Source organism: Leopardus geoffroyi, chromosome C3, assembly GCF_018350155.1.
Source record: "Leopardus geoffroyi isolate Oge1 chromosome C3, O.geoffroyi_Oge1_pat1.0, whole genome shotgun sequence".
In the NCBI taxonomy this organism is placed as follows: domain Eukaryota; kingdom Metazoa; phylum Chordata; class Mammalia; order Carnivora; family Felidae; genus Leopardus; species Leopardus geoffroyi.
Window position 1 is genome coordinate 72320696 of NC_059338.1, and position 17252 is coordinate 72337947.

Here is a 17252-nt window from a genome sequence, read left to right on the forward strand (position 1 = left end):
AGGGGCAGAGAGAGAGGGAGACACAGAGTCTGAAACGGGCTCCAGGCTCCGAGCTGTCAGCACAGAGCCCGACGCGGGGCTTGAACCCACAAACCGCGAGATCATGACCTAAGCCGAAGTCAGACACTTAACTGACTGAGCCACCGTGGCGCCCCAGTGTTTATTTATTTTTGAGAGAGATAGAAACCGAGTACAAATGAGGGAGGGGCAGAGAGACGGGAGACACAGAATCCGAAGCAGGCTGCAGGCTCTGAGCTGTCGGCACAGAGCCTGACGTGGGGCTCAAACTCACGAGCCGCGACATCATGACCTGAACTGAAGCTGGACCCTCAACCGACTGAGACACCCAGGCGCCCCAGAAGTGATGTTATTTTTAAAGGAGCGACAAGACTCACACCCGACTCTAAGGTAAATCAGTAGAAGCCGGAGGACAACGGGCAGAAAGTAATCGCTCACGTGGAAGTTTGCATCTGGTGAAGATAGTTTTCAGAAATGAAGGTTGAATGAAAACATTTTTAGAGAAACACAAACCGAGGGCATTTATCGTCAACAGAACTCTGACGGTAGCAGAGGGAAAGTGGTCCCAGGCGGACGTGCGGCAGCAGGAAGGGACGGTGTGTCCTGGGAACGCTGACGTGAGGACACGTGTGAGGCAGTGCGGCTGGTGAATAGTGGCCCCGGCCGTGGGGCCTGGCTGTGGGGCAGGTGGAAGTGCTCGGCCGGCAGCACAGGAGGAGGAGTAGCTGCGAGAGAGCGTGCGGCGTCCCCGTCCTCTGAGGAGTGACCAGAACCCTGATCTGAGGCGGCTGCCTGTTGCGTTAGGCAGGTGACACTAAAGGACAACATAAGAATATGAATTATAAAATAAGAGGAACATATGAAATAACGAAGGATTAATTTAAAAGAAAACACGGGTGTCTGAGTGGCTTGGTCAGTTAAGTGTCCTTCTTTTGGTTTTGACTCAGGTCGTGATCTCACGGTTTGTGAGTTCAAGCCCTGCATCAGGCTCTACACTGACAGCACAGAGTCTGCTTGGGATTCCCTCTCCCTGTCTTTCTGTCTGTATCTGTCTCATGTCCTCTCTCTCTCTCTCTCTCTCAAAAATTTGGAAAGAAAGCAAAAAAAGAAAAAAATCAACAAAAAAACAGGAAGGAAAGCAGGAAACAAGTTGTAAGGTGGTAGATTTGTACCAAATTCACTTATGAATTAGGAGAATGGCCTAACCCCTCTGATGAAAAGGCACACATTGTCAGATTTGGGCAAAAGAAAAAACCAGCGCTTGTAAGCAACACACTTTAAATCCAGGAGAATGTTGAAAATAAAAGGATGGTCAGAGATAACTATGAAACCAAAAAAGACTTGTGTCCGGTGCTAATATCTGAATGAGCGAGTCCGTGTGAAGAAATGTTGCTGCCGACAGAGGTGTGCTTCACGGGGATGACACAGTAATTCGGATGTAAGATGTAATTCTGTATAGGCGCCTAATAACATAGCCTCAAAATACACAAGACAGAACTGATAGTAATAAAAGGAAAAATGGTAAATCCACAATCGTAGTTGGAAATTTTAACACAGCCGTCCAAATGACTGATGAGGTGAACAGAGAAAAGTTCAGTGAGGATCTAAAAGACTCGTCACAATTAAGGAATACACTTCTGCCCAAGTGGACATGTCACTGCAGCCAGCCACAGGGGAGCGAGCATTCTCTGCAGGTGCACAGCACACGCTGAGTCCAGTCTCGACAGATTCCAGAGGATTGGTGTGACCCTGAGGACACTCAAACTGGCTCAATTAAACTCACACTTGGTAACAAAAAGGAAATTGCCACGCTTGAGAAGTGAAAGAACACAGTTTGAAGGAACCCATGAATCAGAGAAGAAGTCACAGCAGAAATTAGAAACCATCGTGAACAAGAATGAGAATGGCACCAAGTTAAGACCTGTGGGTGCAGCCAAGGCAGCTCCCAGAGGGAAACTCACAGCTTTAAATTCTTCCACTAGGAAAGAAGGAAGGATGAAAAATCACAGATCTGATTCTCAATCTCAAGAAGCTAGAAAAGCAACAATAAATTAAATCCTAAGAAAATATATAGGAAAAAAACCCCAGGAATCAATGGAGTGTAAAATAGATACATAATAGACAAATTCAACAAAGCCAAAATTTGACTTTTTAGAAGGATTAATGAAAATAATGAACTCCTACAAGATTAATCACAATACAGAGAGAAAATACAAATTACTAGTATCGTGAATGACAATGACTATAGCACGGATCCTACCAATTAGAAATAACAGAGGTATGAAGATATTATGATACAACTTTATGCCGATAAATTTGACAACTTAGGTAAAATATAAATTGTTTTAGGAAAATGTAAGTTACCAAGACATACGGAGTCTGAAAAGTCCAGTGTTTATTAAAAAAATGAAATCAATAACTAAATAATTTCCATAGTTAAAATCCCACCAAGAAAACCGTAGACCTAGATGGTTTTATTGGTGAATTCTTCCAGTGTTTGAGGAGTAAATATTACCAGTTTATACAAACTCTTAAGTATCTTAAATATCAAGAGGGAACACCTCCCACCTGGCCTTAGGAGGCCACCAGACCTTGATTCCAAATTCTTCCGAGGATATCACAAAAAGGAAAGTAACATGTTCTCTCGTGAGCACAGGAGCAAAAGCCCTAGCCAAATCATGAATAGACCGAATCTAGCAATATGTGACAGGGCAGTACATCATTATAAAGTGGGTTTAGTCTGGGAATGCAAGGTTAGCTGATATCCAGAAATAACCTGTGTCAGCTGCCATATTAATGGAGTAAGTAAGAAAATTTACTTGATAGTCTCAGTAGGGAAGATCACTTGGTGAACTTCAGCACCCATTTAGGGTGAGGAGAGAGACTCTCGGCAGACGGGTAGGTAGGAATGCCTTTAATCTGATGATGGGTGTCTTCAAAAGCCCCACAGTTGGCATCACACCTACTGGGGAGATGTTCAGATCTTTCCTCCTGCGACCGCAGACAAGACACTGTGTCTAGTCGTATCACCTCTACTCCCCGCTGCGCTGGAGGGCGTGTCCAGTGAACTAAGACATGAAAAATAAATGAAAAGTAGAAGAATTGGGGCAGAGGAAAGCACTTCAGAGACATGACTGCATTACTAGAAAAGGTGATTGAATCTGCAGATAAACTTAGAATTAGTAAGTGGTTATAACAGGGTCAGTAGACAAGAAAACATCGTGCTAGCAAAAGACAGCTTGAAAGTGAAATTTAAATGCCACTTGTATTAGCATCAAAACTAAAAGAGGCCTTTGAGTGGCTGTTTGAACAAGAGTCCCGCCATGCAGTAGGGAATGGAAGGTCCGTTCAGGGCTCGACGCCGGACCGGCCGGGGGGTTGAACTGGGAAAAAGGATCCTGTTGAGCAGATGACCAGTCCAAGTGCAGACACCCCAGCCCCTGCATCCCAGTGTCGGGGTCGCCAGGGAAACGGTGCAGTCAGTTACCGATGGAACAGTGCCGTGCTCACACAGAGACTAGCTGGCAAGGACAGCTCCTGCGGTGGGCATGTCCTCCGTGGCCCGTGGGGCCCTCCTGGTGATGAGGCGGGGTCGTTGGCTTGTACGCATCCCTTTTGTGCTGCAGCGACAGGCCCCTGTCCACCCTGCCCCCGCCCCCCACCCGCAGTGGGCTTGGCTGAGTGCCACGTGATGCAGGTGCTTTGGCCGAACAAAGGAGGACGAGTTGAGTCTGAAACAGGGAAGGACGTTGTCGTCCAAGGCGCCAAGCCCGGCACAGCTGTGAAGGCTCTGTCTCTTGGTGAGAAAGTGCCCCAGGCCACGGCCCATTCTTATGTGGCCGAGAGGGGCCGGGAGCCCGCGTGCACGCGACTGCCATTGCCAGCATATCCTTTACCGTAACCCACCCCGTGCACAAAGAGCACTTCAGCTGGATCACAGACATACATGTGAAGGATAAAGCAACGAAGCTTCTAGAAGATACCATAGGGGTCTATCTTCACATCTTTATGGTGAGCTAACGTTTCTTACACAGATGAAAATGTACTAAGTATAAAGAAGAGACTTTGTTAAATTAACGCACCCCGAAGAGAGTGAAGAAGGCAACCTGTGGCATTAAAGAAGGTGTTTACATAACGTGTATCTGAAAAGGACTTATGTCCGTAACATGTAAAGGTCTCCAACAAACCAATAAGAGAAAGGCAGACAGCTGCTTTCAAAAACCTAAAAGGACAAAAGCCATAGGCACATCACAGAAGGGGACATCCAAATGGCAGGTGGGGACACGTGTGCTCAGCATCTGCCATCAGAAGAGGGAAAGTGACCCCACGGTGCTGTCACCACACGTCGCCCTGTACCACCAAAGTAACTAAGAACAGTCAGACACGCAGGAAAACACCCAGTCTGGTGAGTATGCGGGGCGGCCGGCACCCTCGTGTCCTCCCACTGGAAGCGTGGAGCGGCACCGCCACTCTGGGATGCCGAAAGTTTCACTGGAGTCACGCATTTTCTTTCCCGTGACCTCGCCATTCCACCCCAAGCACAGAGCCGGGGGAGATGCACACGTGTGCCCACCAGAGGTCACACTGAAGAGTGCCTGTGGCAGCCGGACATGAGACAGCAGACTCCTGGGAAGGGAGCCAGCCTTCAGTGGAATGGCGAGATCTTCAGTGCGGAATTCACGCGCAGAAGCCTGTCGCCAGCCAGGCCCCCCGGCGTGACCTCGGACAGGATGGCGAGCCAAAGAAGCCTGAAACCGAGGAGGGCGGAGATCAAAAGCAGGCCAAAGTGGTGGGCAGTGTTAGAAGCCAGACGGTGTTTTCCTTGGCTGGGGGCATCCGAATGACCGGGGGGCTGGAGCGGCCCTTCTGGGGTGCTGGGACGCTGGCAGTGCTCGCGGTCTCTCCCATCTAAGAATTCAGACCCGCACGCTTCTGATTTGGGCATCGGACTGTACGTAGATGTGTTGTGTTTCAGCAGAATTTTTAGAAAAGGAAGGGAAGGGTCAGCAGTGCTTCTGAGAAATTGTGAAAGATCAGGTTATTTCCGGGAGTTCTGCAGACTGGAAACGACGCGATGACAATTGTCCCCCGTTCGACGCGGGCACCGTTGCTGCCCTGATGCCGCAGACTGTGTGGCTGCTGGCGGCGGTCCTGGCGGGAGTGACGGGTGCCCAGCGGCCCCCTTCTCCCATCTGAGCCGAGTGTCCGCCCTCTGGGCCGTGGCCGGTGGCCACGTGGGCCAGTCTCAGGCCAGGTGAGGCCCAGGTGGTGTGTGTGGGCTGGCTCCCGCCCCTCACGGGGGACCGTCCGCGGTCTGTGCTGCCGTTGGCCGGCTCGGCATGGATTTCCAGCAGAGGTGCGCGTGGCTGCAGCCGCGGCGGGAAAAGCACGCCTCACCTTCCTGTGCTCCCCAGAAATCCTGCCTCACCGCCCCGCTGGGCACAGGGCAGGAGGGCCCCGGCTGTGTTATTTCATGTGGCTGTTGGGGGAAGGGTTGCTACAGTCCTGCCAGTTCCGACGTTCTGGGCTTTGACAAGTCTCCAGAAACTTCCGTTAGCTCACAAACAGAGTCATTTACTCTGTGGAGAAATTGATGACCAGGCTTGGGCTGCGAAACAGAAGCAGTTTTCCCAGGCCTGGGACCGGCGCGCACCCTGACCCCTGCCCTCCCACGGGTCACGGGTGTGCCTGCGCGGAGCCCAGGGTCGGAGTGCGCGAGAAAGTGGCCCGTTTCCCAGAGCCCCCGGGAACCCTGGGACCCTGGTGTGCCTCCTCCCCGCCTCCCTGAAGGCGCCGCAGGCCTTGGTTCTTCTCACGGGAAACCACTCACAGCCCCGAGGTCCGGCAGTCACGTTGGTTTGTGGGTCTCTTCCGTACAGAGCGGGACCCAAACCGTCGGCCTTGGAGGGAGGAGAAAGCCCTCTTTGTTGGCCGCCTCTTGAGCTGGAAAACCATCACAGGGCTGTCCCCTCCACGCCGGCCCCAGCGTCTTGCCAGCAAATCCCTAATCCCCAAATCGGGTCTTTGTGAGGAGAATAAAGGGACACTTTCTGATCCTTGCACGAGATCAAGCGTTCAAGCCATTTCTTGCTGCCCTGTCTTGTCACGAGCCGCTCAGGGAGTGCGGCCCGTACCTGGGGAGGCGTGGGTGGGCCGTACCCCGGGAGGCGAGGGCACCTGGGGAGGCGAGGCACGCAGACGCCCTTTGCTCCCAGCTTTCGTGCTGCTTCCGCGGAGCCCCAGACTCCGGGGGGGGTCACATGGTGCCCCGTGGCACGTCTGTCACGGGCGTGTCTGACTGCTTCCGTTAGTGGGTCTGTAGGGATCCTTGTATAGGAGCACTGTGGTCTTCCAGTGCCTTCTCCGGGGGCAGATGCAGTGAGGGTTCCTGTGTGTCCTGTCCCCGGCTGCACAGTGAGGGGGCCTCGGGGCAGCTGTCACCTCGGGGGATTGTCGCATGTCCCTGGGAAGCACCAGGCCCTGTGGAGCCTCCTGCCGCTGCTGATCTGGGACGGCCTGGGGGGGCGGGGGTGGGGGGAGGCGGTGCACACGCTCCCGTCTGGGGTCGGCACCGTGGCTTCCACGCAGGAACCCGCGTCTGTGTCCCGAAGCCTGCCTGCGCTCACCTCCTTTCCTTGTGCGCCTGTGGACGGCAGTGAGGTTTCCCGTCCTGACCCCGGGGCAGGGTGTCAGCCCCGTGCCGTGGGGGTAGACCCTGGGCTGGGGGATCTGGGGAACTCCCCAGGGCCTTGCCACCTGGGCCAAGGCGCCGGCAGGCAGCAGGGGGGCCCCACAGGGTCGCTCCTGTGGGGGGCGCTGCTGTGTGGCGGGCACCGGGGGGTGTGGGGTCGTCGTCCCGTTCCGCAGATGAGGACGCCGAGGCCCGGAGAGCGTGCCGGCAGGCGCTGGGCCAGACGCCGTGGCTCGGCTGCGTGCCAGCCCCTCCTGGCACCGCTCGCTTCCTCCCGCCCACACCGGGAAGGGGGGGTGGTAATTGCCACCTTGGACCAGCAGTGCTTGTCAGCGGATTTTTTGGGTCTTTTATTTTATGTTCACGTATCCACGTATTTATTTACGTAAAGGCCTCTGCTGACTCTGGGGGAAGGGGCTCTGCCCGTGGCATGTGGACTGGGGGAGGACGTGGGCTCTGGAAGGAGAGCTGGGTGAGTGCGGGCCTCACGGTGCCCTCCTTGCGCGAGGGTGAGCGCGTCCACCGCACGGGACGTGGGCGGCACTGGAGAGAGCACCTGTCCCTCCGGGGCTCCTAGCAGTGGTCCCGTGGTCACGAGGGCCTCCTGCAGGCAGGTCGCCCGGGCCGTCCAGCCGTCCCTGTGTTTCCTCGGTGTCGTCGCACATGCACACGTGGCTTTCAGGGTGTCCTGGGCCTGCCCGTGCTGGCGTCGGTGAGAACCGCGCTGAAGCCTTTGTGTCTGTGCACGGAGCTCCTGGCGTCCGTCCGCCGTGTCCCCAGGCCTGACGCAGGGTGGGCGGTTATGGGCCCTGAGCGCGCGCGGCACAGGCTGTGTTCTCCCTGCTGCCCAGGCCATCTGAAGGCCGCCTGGCGGGCCGTGGTGGCTGTGGTACGGCCAGCACCCTGCCACGTGGCCGAGTGGCACAGGAGAGCAGGAAGGTGGTCTTGTCATGAAGGGAAAGGAGAGGATAGGCAGGTGGTAGCTTCTGAAGCCTCCTTGCGGGCTGACCACTGCAGAGCGACATGGAGTCTGGGGAGGGAGACCCTGAGACGGACGTCCCGCCCTGCATTTCGGCCCCGGCCCGTCGCCGGCACGCACGAGGGGCTCAACAGGAGCTCGGGGCTGGCACTGGGTGACTGGGGGCGGCAGCTGTGTCCTGCTCTCCGTCTCTGGGCAGGAGGAGGAGCTGTGGGGCCGGATGGAGGGCAGGAGGGGAGCTGAGAAGGCCCGGGTGCGGCTTGGAGCGCAGAGTCAGCTGGGGAGGAAGCTGCTCCAGCCGTGGGCTCAGGCTCGCGCCCCCCCTGCCACCCCTGGGCTGGGTGCACCACGGAGCCTTCAGCTGGGTTTCACTTGCTGCCTCTTGTGGGTCCTTGGTCTCTCGGCCCCAGTGTCCTCGTTTGTAAAACGGGCCCATAGTGCTTTGTCTTTTGCAGGTGGTCAGGAGTGTCAGAGACAGCTGGCTCGAAGATTTGACACTGGGGGGCTTGGGGGGGGGGACCTGGGGCTGCCAGGTGGCTCCGCCTGTCCTCCAGCCTTCCCGGTTGCCCTTTTGATTTCTTTCTCTTACACACACACATGCACACACGTGTGCACTCACCTCTCTGACATGAAGGAGAGCTTGACTGACCCGGGGGTGGCGGGAGGGGGTGGGACCTGGGTTGTGCCGGGCCCGGCATCCTGATGGGGGCAGGGCCGAGGCGTGCACATCCTTTGCGTGAAGCCACAGCTCCGGCGTGGGGCTCATCCCTACCTCCCGCTCTCCTCTCCCCTGTGCGGTGCCCAGGGTGGAGACAGCCCCCCGCAGGCACCCCAGCTCCCCCACTCAGGACCTGACACTCGCCTCACTTGTACTCAGAGTATCCCGTCAGAGAGCAGATGGTTAATGGAAGGGAAAAGCCGCCATTTTACTGGATCCCCAAATTTGGTAAGCTAAAGAAATCAGTAAAGAATGAAACCACATGAAAAACCCTCTGGCTTCTCTTCCCCGCGGCCTGGTCACAGCGAAGGGGTTCGCAGGACGACACGCGGTCCCCGGTGGCACGCGCCCCCAGCCGTGTGGGAGCCCACGCCTCGGTTTCCGCAGCTCCCGCTGGGACCCACGGCCGCCTCCAGAACCGGTGGGCGCGTGGCCTCCCGTGAGAAGCTGCGGTTTGTGTTGGTGTGTGAACAGGTTTCACCAGGAGCTGGGGACGCCAGGACTCATGCGCTCCGGCGGGGTTGTGGGGGTCTGCCGGGGGCGCCCCGCAGCCAGGCCTGGGACGGCCAGAGGCCGGCACAGCATGTCCACCGGACCCTGATCGCTGGGGCAGCCCTGTGAGGGCGTCCCCCCCCCAGGCGGCCCGCCAGAGGCCCCGTCGGGGCTGCAGAACCCGGGCCGTGGGGCCTCTCCCCTCCCAGGAGCGCGGGGTGGGGGGGCGTGCGCAGCCCCGGAGGCTCCTGGTGCCCAGAGCTGAGGCTTAGCCCCGACGTGGAGCTGCCGCTGCTGGCCCGGGACAAGGCCATTTCCTGGGCCGTACCCGGGCTAACCGGCCTGTCTCTGTTGCCAGCAGAGTCCCCGGGCCCCTTTTGCTGAGCTGCCTGACGATGAGAAGATCTTTAACGGGGGTGACGGCATGTGGCAGGGCCAGGAGCAGGTGCTGCTTCCCGAGATCACCGAGGAGGACGAGGAGGCCATCCGGCTGCGCGAGGAGGCCATCCTGCAGATTGAGGTGAGGCCCTGGCCTGGCGAGTGTGCGCGTGTGTGCAAGCGGGGGCATGACCGTGTGAGTCCCTGCACCGGTGGCCCCTGTCCCTGGACACTGGAGGTGCATCGGGAATGCAGGAGGGCTGCTGGCCCTGCCAGTGGGGGGCTTGAAGCCCTGTGAGCCCCGCCCCCCCTTCTCCCCTGGGCCTCCTGCTCATCTGCAGGGGGAGGGGGAGCCTCTTGCAGGGGCTGGGGTTCTGGACAAACGTCCTCTGAAAGCAGCTTTGTCTAGAGAAACAGGGACCTAGGCAAGGTGGTAAACTGAGTCACCAGCTCAGGACCTGTTGCCGTGTCTCCTGTCCCACCCTGAAGGAGGTGGATGCCCCCCCCAGAGAGGCGGGGTTTGGCCCCTTACTTCTGGGGTCCCCCCACTGCAGCCGCTGCCTCGGTGAAGCCCCCACCCCCTCACCCTGTCCTGCTTCCCCAAGGGGAAGGTGCACCTGCTCGGGGCCCTGGCAGGAGGCAGCACCGGAGACAGGCCTCTGCTCTCCCTGAGACACCAGATAAGGACCAAACACGCGCACGCCCACGCCTCTCTGTTGGCACAGCAGGACTGACTTTCCACCAGAGGCTGACAAGGGGGTCCAAGCATGGTCACCCTTAAAGACATGGGGGGCTGGGGTCCCTAGAGGGGGATCTGCTGTTGTCTCTGGCTCAACAACTGAGGTCCTGCAGGAAGGGCCCGCAGCCCTGCTGGCACCGTGGGCGGTGAGGGCAGGGGCAGGGGCCAGGCGGGAGGGTGCTGCTCTCCATGATGGGGCCTCATCCTGGTGCCCAGGGAGCTGACCCTGCCGACCGAGTGCATGGCCCAGGGCGTGAGGACAAGGGTGGAGCCACGAGCCCCTGAGTAGGTCGAGGCCCACCTGTGAGGTGGGCTGTGGGGTTCCTCGTGCCCTGCTGTGGTTCTCTGTGTGGTGAGCATAGGTGGAGGGGTGGGCTTCACCAGGGGTGATGGGCTCCACGTGGAGGCCTGTGCGGGGCAGCCGAGCTGGAGGGGCCTGGGGCTGCAGGCCAACCTGGGGCCTGAAACCAGTCAGTCCTGTCTGTGGGCCTCGGAGCCCAACGGGGGTCAGCGGGGGACTGCACGGACTGTGGCCAGCTGCGTGCTGAGCCTCAGTTCCCTCCTCTGCCCCACGAGGGTGGCGTGGGAGCAGCCAGGGGCTTGCCATGGTGCTCCCAAGGCCGCGTGCCAGTGCACCTGCGACGTCCCCTCTCCCTCCCCCAGTGCTGCAGCTGGTCCCAGTGACAGCCTCTCCATGTGATGAGTGAGCCAGGGGCAGAGGCCAGGCTGGAGTCCCAGAGACAGATGGGTGTCCCCCGGCCCCCACGGGGCCAGCCTGGAGCCTAGCTGCTCAGGGTGATGGGGGTTGTCTGTCCAGAGCTGGAGAGGACAGCGGACCATGGTGTGGGCGAGTTGTGGGGAGCAGCCTCAGGAGACACAGGGGTGGCTCACACTTGAGCTGCTGGCAGCTTCCCTGTGGAGCTGGGCAGGCTCTTGCCACCCCCACAACCTGCCCCCCACGGTCTCCCCTTTGCCTCTGGTTGCTAGCCTGTTATTGTCCAGCAGAACAGGGGCCTCACCTGTCAGTGTCCGGCCCAATCCCCAGGGCCCTCAGCAGCTTGCTTGACAGATGTGTTGAATGAACCAAGACAAGTGGTCAGCCCCCCCCCCCCCCCACCACAGGGGCCACTCCCCCTAGCGATAGAGGCCTGTGTCCTACACCCATGTCTGGGCTGCCCTCCTCCAGGCCGGGTAAGGACCCCCGTAAGCAGCCTGTCATCCTCTAGTGGCTCCCATGTGGGAAGTTGCTCCTGTCCACCAGGGTCGTCAGCTGCTGCCCTTCAGCTTGCTGTCCAGGAGGGTCTCTGCCTGCTTGCCCAGCCCTGGACCTGCTTTTTGGCCAGTTGGCTGTGCAGGGCTGGGAAGGGGGCCTGGAGCCCCACAGACGCAGTGCCATCACCCGTGTCCTTTCCCCGCCGGCCCCACGCAGGGTCCCTGTGCCCAGACCGCTGGCCCAGAAAGCTGTAAGCAGTGTCCCTGTATCCCTTGCTTTCATCCAGCTCTGCTGCTTCCGCTTCTCCAGCGGAAGTGCTTGGCCCTGGGAGGGGGTGGCCCCGCCCCACCCCTCCCGGCTTCAGCCCCGCCCAGCTCCGCCCTCCCCTGCTCCACCCCGCCCTAGTCTGCCCTGCCCCGCCCAGCTCCGCCCTCCCCTGCTCCACCCCGCCCTAGTCTGCCCTGCCCCTCCCAGCTCCAGCCCCGCCCTACCCATCTCCACCCCTCCCTACTCTGCCCTGCCCCGCCCAGCTCCGCCCTGCCCAGCCTCGCCCCGCCCCCTGCCCAGCTCAGCACCGCTCAGTTCCCCCCACCACTCTGCCCTGCCTAATGCAGCCCCGCCCAGCCGCACTCAGCTCCGCCCTTAGCCCAGCTCCGCCCTGCGCTGCCTCCCCCTGACCCATTGTGCCCTTCCAGTGCCATGCCCCTGACGGCCCTGCTCAGTCCGGCTCCTCCCTGCTCACAGATGACCTTAGCACAGCTGTCCCCGGGCTTGGACTCAGCTGTGCTCTGTCCTGACCCCTGGCCTCCTGGGCCTGGACTCTGCGTGCTCTCCCAGCCTGGGCTGCATCCATCCTCCTGCCACCAAGTGCTGGCAGGCCTGTGGCGGGCCCAGGCCTTCCCTGGGCCTCACATCCCCTCCCGTGGGAAGCGCTGGTTGGCTGTCATCAGGCTGCCGGAGTTGTGGAGTATGAGAGCAGGGCTGCCTTGTAGGGCTAGCCTGAGACACCCCTGCCCCAGACACTCTCCCTCACAGTCTGGAGGCCCAGGCTGGTGGCCTCCCCCTTCTGTTCCCCACGGGGAGACTAGGGTTCAGAGGGAGAGCTCTGGGGACACCCACCCACAGAGAGCTGCGTCTGGCTGTGTCAGGAGCCTCACCGCCCCAGGGATGGCCGCGCTAGGCCTTCGGGCTCAGATGGCCCTTTCCAGTGAGAGGCGCAGGGCCGGAGCCCTGCACCCGCGAAGGGAGCCGTGCCAGCCCGGGCACCCTGGTCCCAGGCACGTGCTCACAAGTCAGGGCCCTGTCCCCCATTTCCCGATGGGGGAGGCCATGCTGCTGGGGCCCATGCGGCCCCGGGGCCCTGGCCCCTCCTGGGGGAGGTGAGCAGCACACTTGCAGGAGCCAGGTCGGCGGGTGGGTCCCTCCCACAGGGAGTGGAGGGGGCTGGGACACGGCCCACTTTCCACGGGGCTAGCTCTTGGCCTCCTTGGGGCTCCTTCTCCTGGCCCCTGATTTGGAGGCAGGTGGTCTCTGGCTTCCGAGCCTAAGTCCCCTTCCTGACGTTGGTCCCAGATGGGCCAGGCCCTAGGTGTCCCCAGACCTCCCAGGGCTCCAGGGGGCAGGGTGTCAGGGATGCTGGGGCAGGTGTTGGGGCCTGGCAGTCTCCGGGCCAGCGGCCCTGTCAGTAGAGCAGAGGGAAGGAAGGGAGGGACTGCGCGTCCCAGTGGGAGCTCAGGCTTTAACTGGGCGTGGGTGGGAAGAAGCAGGATCCACGAGCCACACAGTTAAGTCGTGTCTAGGAGCTGCTGCCCCTTCCCACCGCGGGTCGGTGGGTGATGGGCGGTGGAGCGTTTTGTCCCCAGGCCCGCGTGCTGCCCCTTGCCAAAGCTGTGCCAAAGCCAGTGCCGGCACTGCCGGCCGACCCCTCCTCTCTGGCCGTCCTCTCCTGGGAGTCTGGCCCGCAGGGGTGAGTCCCTACTTCCTGTTCCCACTGACGACGTACCCTCGGCCACCGAGCACATATGGCAGGGCCATCGCCAGCCTGGTCAGAGCCAGCTCTCTGAGCCACAACCTCTCCCATCTCTTCTGGTCTCAGGTCCCCTCTCTGAGCCCATTTCTTGGTCCTGTGGGGCTGTCAGAAATGGGGAACCTCAGACAATGGGCTCTGGGGATTCCTGGGGGCACCGTGGTGACTTCAGGTGGAGCTAAGGATGAGTAACAGGAAGGCGCCCCTCAAGACCTTGGCTGAGCTCCCTGCCCTGGGAGGTGCTTACCTCCCAGGGGAGCAGAAGGTCGTGTCCGGGACCCTGTGCTGCAGGCCCGCGGGCGAGGCTGCCCCTCACTTCTTCCTCCCGGAAACGAGGCTTGCCCCTGGAAGGTGGCTTGCCTGTTGTCCTCACAGCTGCAGCCGGGACCATCCCTGGGCCCTCGTGGCCTGTCACCACCAGAGCGGCGGGCTGTGGCGGAAAGAACAGTCCCTCGCTGCAGGCAGCAGGCAGGCCAGAGCCTGGAGGGAGGGTGGAGGCAGGGGAGGCCCCCCCCAGTGGCCAAGGTAGAAGCTTCCTTGTTCCCTTGTGGGGAGGGGCTGGCCGGCCTCGGGCATCTCTTGGTCACAGAGGGGAAATAGAAGTCTGGCCCAGGCTCCCAGCCCCAGCCATGCCACCACCTGGCCATGGGAGCCCCGGGGTCTCTTGCAGAGGCTTTAATTTGCCTGTGAGAGGGGACAGTGACACCAGTCTCTCCTTGAAAGGGTTAAGGGACCATGAAAGATCTTTGTCAGCCCACGGGTGACAGCGTGCTGCAGAGCTGAGCTGCCCGGCAGGGACGTCACCTGGGCAGGGTCAGCGCCAGCAGGTATGGCTGGGGCAGCGCCTAGCTGACGGCCGCCCCTCCCCGCCCTCCCTGGGGAGCTCCTCTGAGGCTCCTGCCCCAGGTCAGACCCTCCCTGGCCTGGCGCAGCCTGCTGCCGACTGGGGGTTCACCCGGGTGCGAGGCTCCGCCGTCACTGAGGTGCTGAGGTCGGCTGAGAGCCTGGGCGCCGATGCGGTAATGGCAGGGTGGGCCTTCCGGGGTGCCGGCGTGTTCCCAGGGAAGGAAGATTCTGCTGTCTCCAGGTGCTGGGGTCTTCCCTGCTTCTTAGTGTGAAGAGTCCGTGGTGCTTTTGTGACTTAGCCTTGGAAGTCATACAGCCTCGCCTCTGCCCTGTTGGTTACGGCACTTCCGGAGGCCTGTGCGGGCCCACCCCTTGGTGGGGGCATGTCAAGGTCCCTTCTTAGGAGAAGCACAGCAGGTATGTCGGGGTGGCCATCTCTGGGAGGTGCAGCTTCCAGGCCGCCCCCCCCCTCCCCCCGCAACACACACACCATTTCGTGGACCACACTTTCCCCGTCCCTGTCCTCCAGCTGTCCTGGCTCTTTCCACACGCTGGCACAGACACTCGAGCAACTTACTCCTTCTACCTTTAGGTCTTGGCTCAAATGTTGGCCATCTAGAATTCCAGTGTCTCTCTCCTTTGTCTAGCATACTATTCAGTGCATTATGTTAATATTTATCTCTCTTCGTGAGAATGAAGCCCCATGGAGGCAGGGATCCTTGTCTGTTTAGTCACTGCAGCAGTCCCAGCACCACAAAGGACACATGATGCTATCTGGGCTCTTGATGACTGTTCCTCGAACAAGCAAATAGACCAGTGGAAGGATGAGGGATGGATGGATGGGAGACGGATGGTAGGTGGACAGATAAGCGGATGGATGGATGGGTGGATGGATGGTGTGTAGGTGGATGGATGGGGGGGCGGATGGATGAATGTGTCTTAAGTGTTGGGACTCCACAGCAGATCTGTGACTTAATGAGAGGGCTCTGTTGCCTTTATTTATATGCATCATTTTAGCAGCCCCCACAAAAGCTCTGTGAGAGTGAGCACTCCCGTGTTCCACTTTTATCAGAGACGGAGCGGAGGCTTAGAGAAGCCGCGTCACTTGGCCTGGCCATGCACCTCGTGTGTGGCAGAGCAGGGATTCGAGCCCAAGCTGCCTGACTCAGGAGCGGGGCTGTGCCGGCTGGCTGCAGTGTCTGACCCTTGCCTCTCAGCCTCTCTCCCAGATGGGAAGGATGCAGGCAGTCGCCGAGGGGGCGCGGGGCCCAGGAGCCGGGAGTGGAAGGAGCCAGCCCCTGAGCCCCAACCCTGCCCTGCCCACGGCCACTTAATCCTGGTGGAGGCTGGCTCTTCCTGTCTGGAGGGAGGGCAGTGCCTCGTCTCCCAGGGTGGGGGGAGGTCGAATGAGATGGGCGCGTGCCCCTAGCCACTGCCAGCGTGGGGCAGGCTTGCCGGGCTCGGGTCTGGCTGACCGCACCGGAGCCTTAGTCGTCTGTCCGCTCCCAGCCTGGGCAGCCCCCCGGGCCGGACGGCCGTGTCTGCGCGGGGCTCCCCCCCAAGCCCACCTCACCTGATCTCACCTGTGAGGACTGGTGCTCCCTGCCCCCTCCGGAGCCGTGTGCACCTGACCCAGCACACCAGCTGGTCTGTTGCCATGGCTGCCTGGCAGGCCTGGGAGGGAGGAGGCTGGGGAGGAGGCAGAGCCACGGGGCCCAGCTACCCTCCCTGAAGGTGGCATTGTGCAGCCAGAAGGCGGGGGGCGGGGAGGGGGTGACGTGGCCGATACCTATAAATATGGGAATAAATCAGTAAGGTTTGGCTGTTCCATTAACTGGAACAGTCGTGTTCATAGGCGGATGGTTGCCAAGATTCTAATTATAAGAAGAGATCGCGTAATAGAAAAAGCACAGTGGTATTTTCTTTCTTTTCCTTCTTAAAAGTGAAGGAACGCACAGGTGTGCGCACGCACGCGCGCGCACACACACACACACACACACACACACACACACGCTTATCGAGGTTTTATTATGTCCCGTGCAAGGTTGTTATTACGTGGTGCCAGCAAAAGAACAGAAAAAAGATTCCATGAGAGCTTTTAATGAGCCCTAGTTTTAGAAGCAATCAGGAAAATAATGGCAGGATTTAAACATTTACTAAGTTAAGGTGTTTTGAGTCTCTCCGTCACCCACTCTCCCGCTTTCTGGTGCCCACGCCAGGCGCGCGGTTCCCAGCGCCCGCCGCCCTCGCGCACCACAGCCGCTGCCGCTTGACGTCCCTGGTGGGCGCCGTCCTTGGGTGGTTCTGGGGGCTTCTGGGCCCCCAGTGGAAGCTCACCTTCAGGCCTGTGGGCAGCCTGGCCCCGAGCTCTGCCCGTGCGTGGCTCCCACCCCGGCTCCTGGTGGGATCTACGTCTCAGGGGTGCCCCTGGGCCTGCCTGGGAGTTGGGCCCGCCTGCCCTTGGCGTCCTCCTCCGGGAGCTGAGTGAGGCCTGCCTGCCAGGGTCCCGGGCGCCCGGGACAGGGGCTGGGGGGACACTTGTCAGTGTCAGTTGCCTTTGCCCAGATGTTCCCTTTCTGCGTGCTGCCTTCTGCTGCTGGGGTGCCCGTCGGCGCCTCCTCTCGTGGGCCCTCCCTGTCCCGGCACATCGGGGGCTCTGTCCCCGGAGCCTGCCTAGTCCTCATGACCCCATCCATTCTGCAAACAGCCACTGGATGCCGGGGCGAATGAGACACGAATCCTGCACCGCCGGGATGTCCCAGCGCCTCTGAGCCACCCTTCAGGAGCCACAGAACCAGGCACAGCTGTGGGACCACCTGTCTGGGGAGCACGGCTGCCCTGCCAGGGCCCCCGCAGGGAAGCCATCGGAACGCAGCCGTGCCCTGTGGTCTTGTCTGCTGTTCGTGATGGGTGTGTGCATCCCGCTTGCCTCACCGGGCTGGCCCTGCACAGGGGCCCGGCAGTCAGCCCGGCCCCCTCACGGCGTCCCTGTCCTCCCGCTCCCATGCCTGCAGCCCTCAGACCTGGCAGAGACCAGCTGCAGCACGTGGGGCTTTGGGACACTCTCACACCCCTCATTCCTCCCCCACAGGGCTCACTTGCTTTGTTGAGCAAGGAGAGTCTTTATTCAAAAGGATCGTTACAAGCCGATG

The 17252-nt window shown here is 60.2% G+C and overlaps 1 protein-coding gene across 13 annotated transcripts in view; it reads left to right on the plus strand.

The window, feature by feature from the left end:
• The window catches only part of TSNARE1 (t-SNARE domain containing 1), a 154033-nt gene that overhangs the window by 72298 nt on the left and 64483 nt on the right, over positions 1 to 17252 (plus strand). For 9 of the 13 annotated variants that reach the window (XR_006706129.1, XM_045453493.1, XM_045453490.1 and 6 more), the window contains one exon: positions 9257 to 9418. Coding sequence is in view for 12 of the 13 variants with exons in the window: in XM_045453493.1 (XP_045309449.1) it covers positions 9257 to 9418 (162 nt within the window). In the remaining variant the exon portion in view is untranslated. The remainder of the gene's footprint in view (positions 1 to 9256; positions 9419 to 17252) is intronic. The other 4 variants (XM_045453501.1, XM_045453500.1, XM_045453491.1 and 1 more) reach the window with 1 other exon arrangement.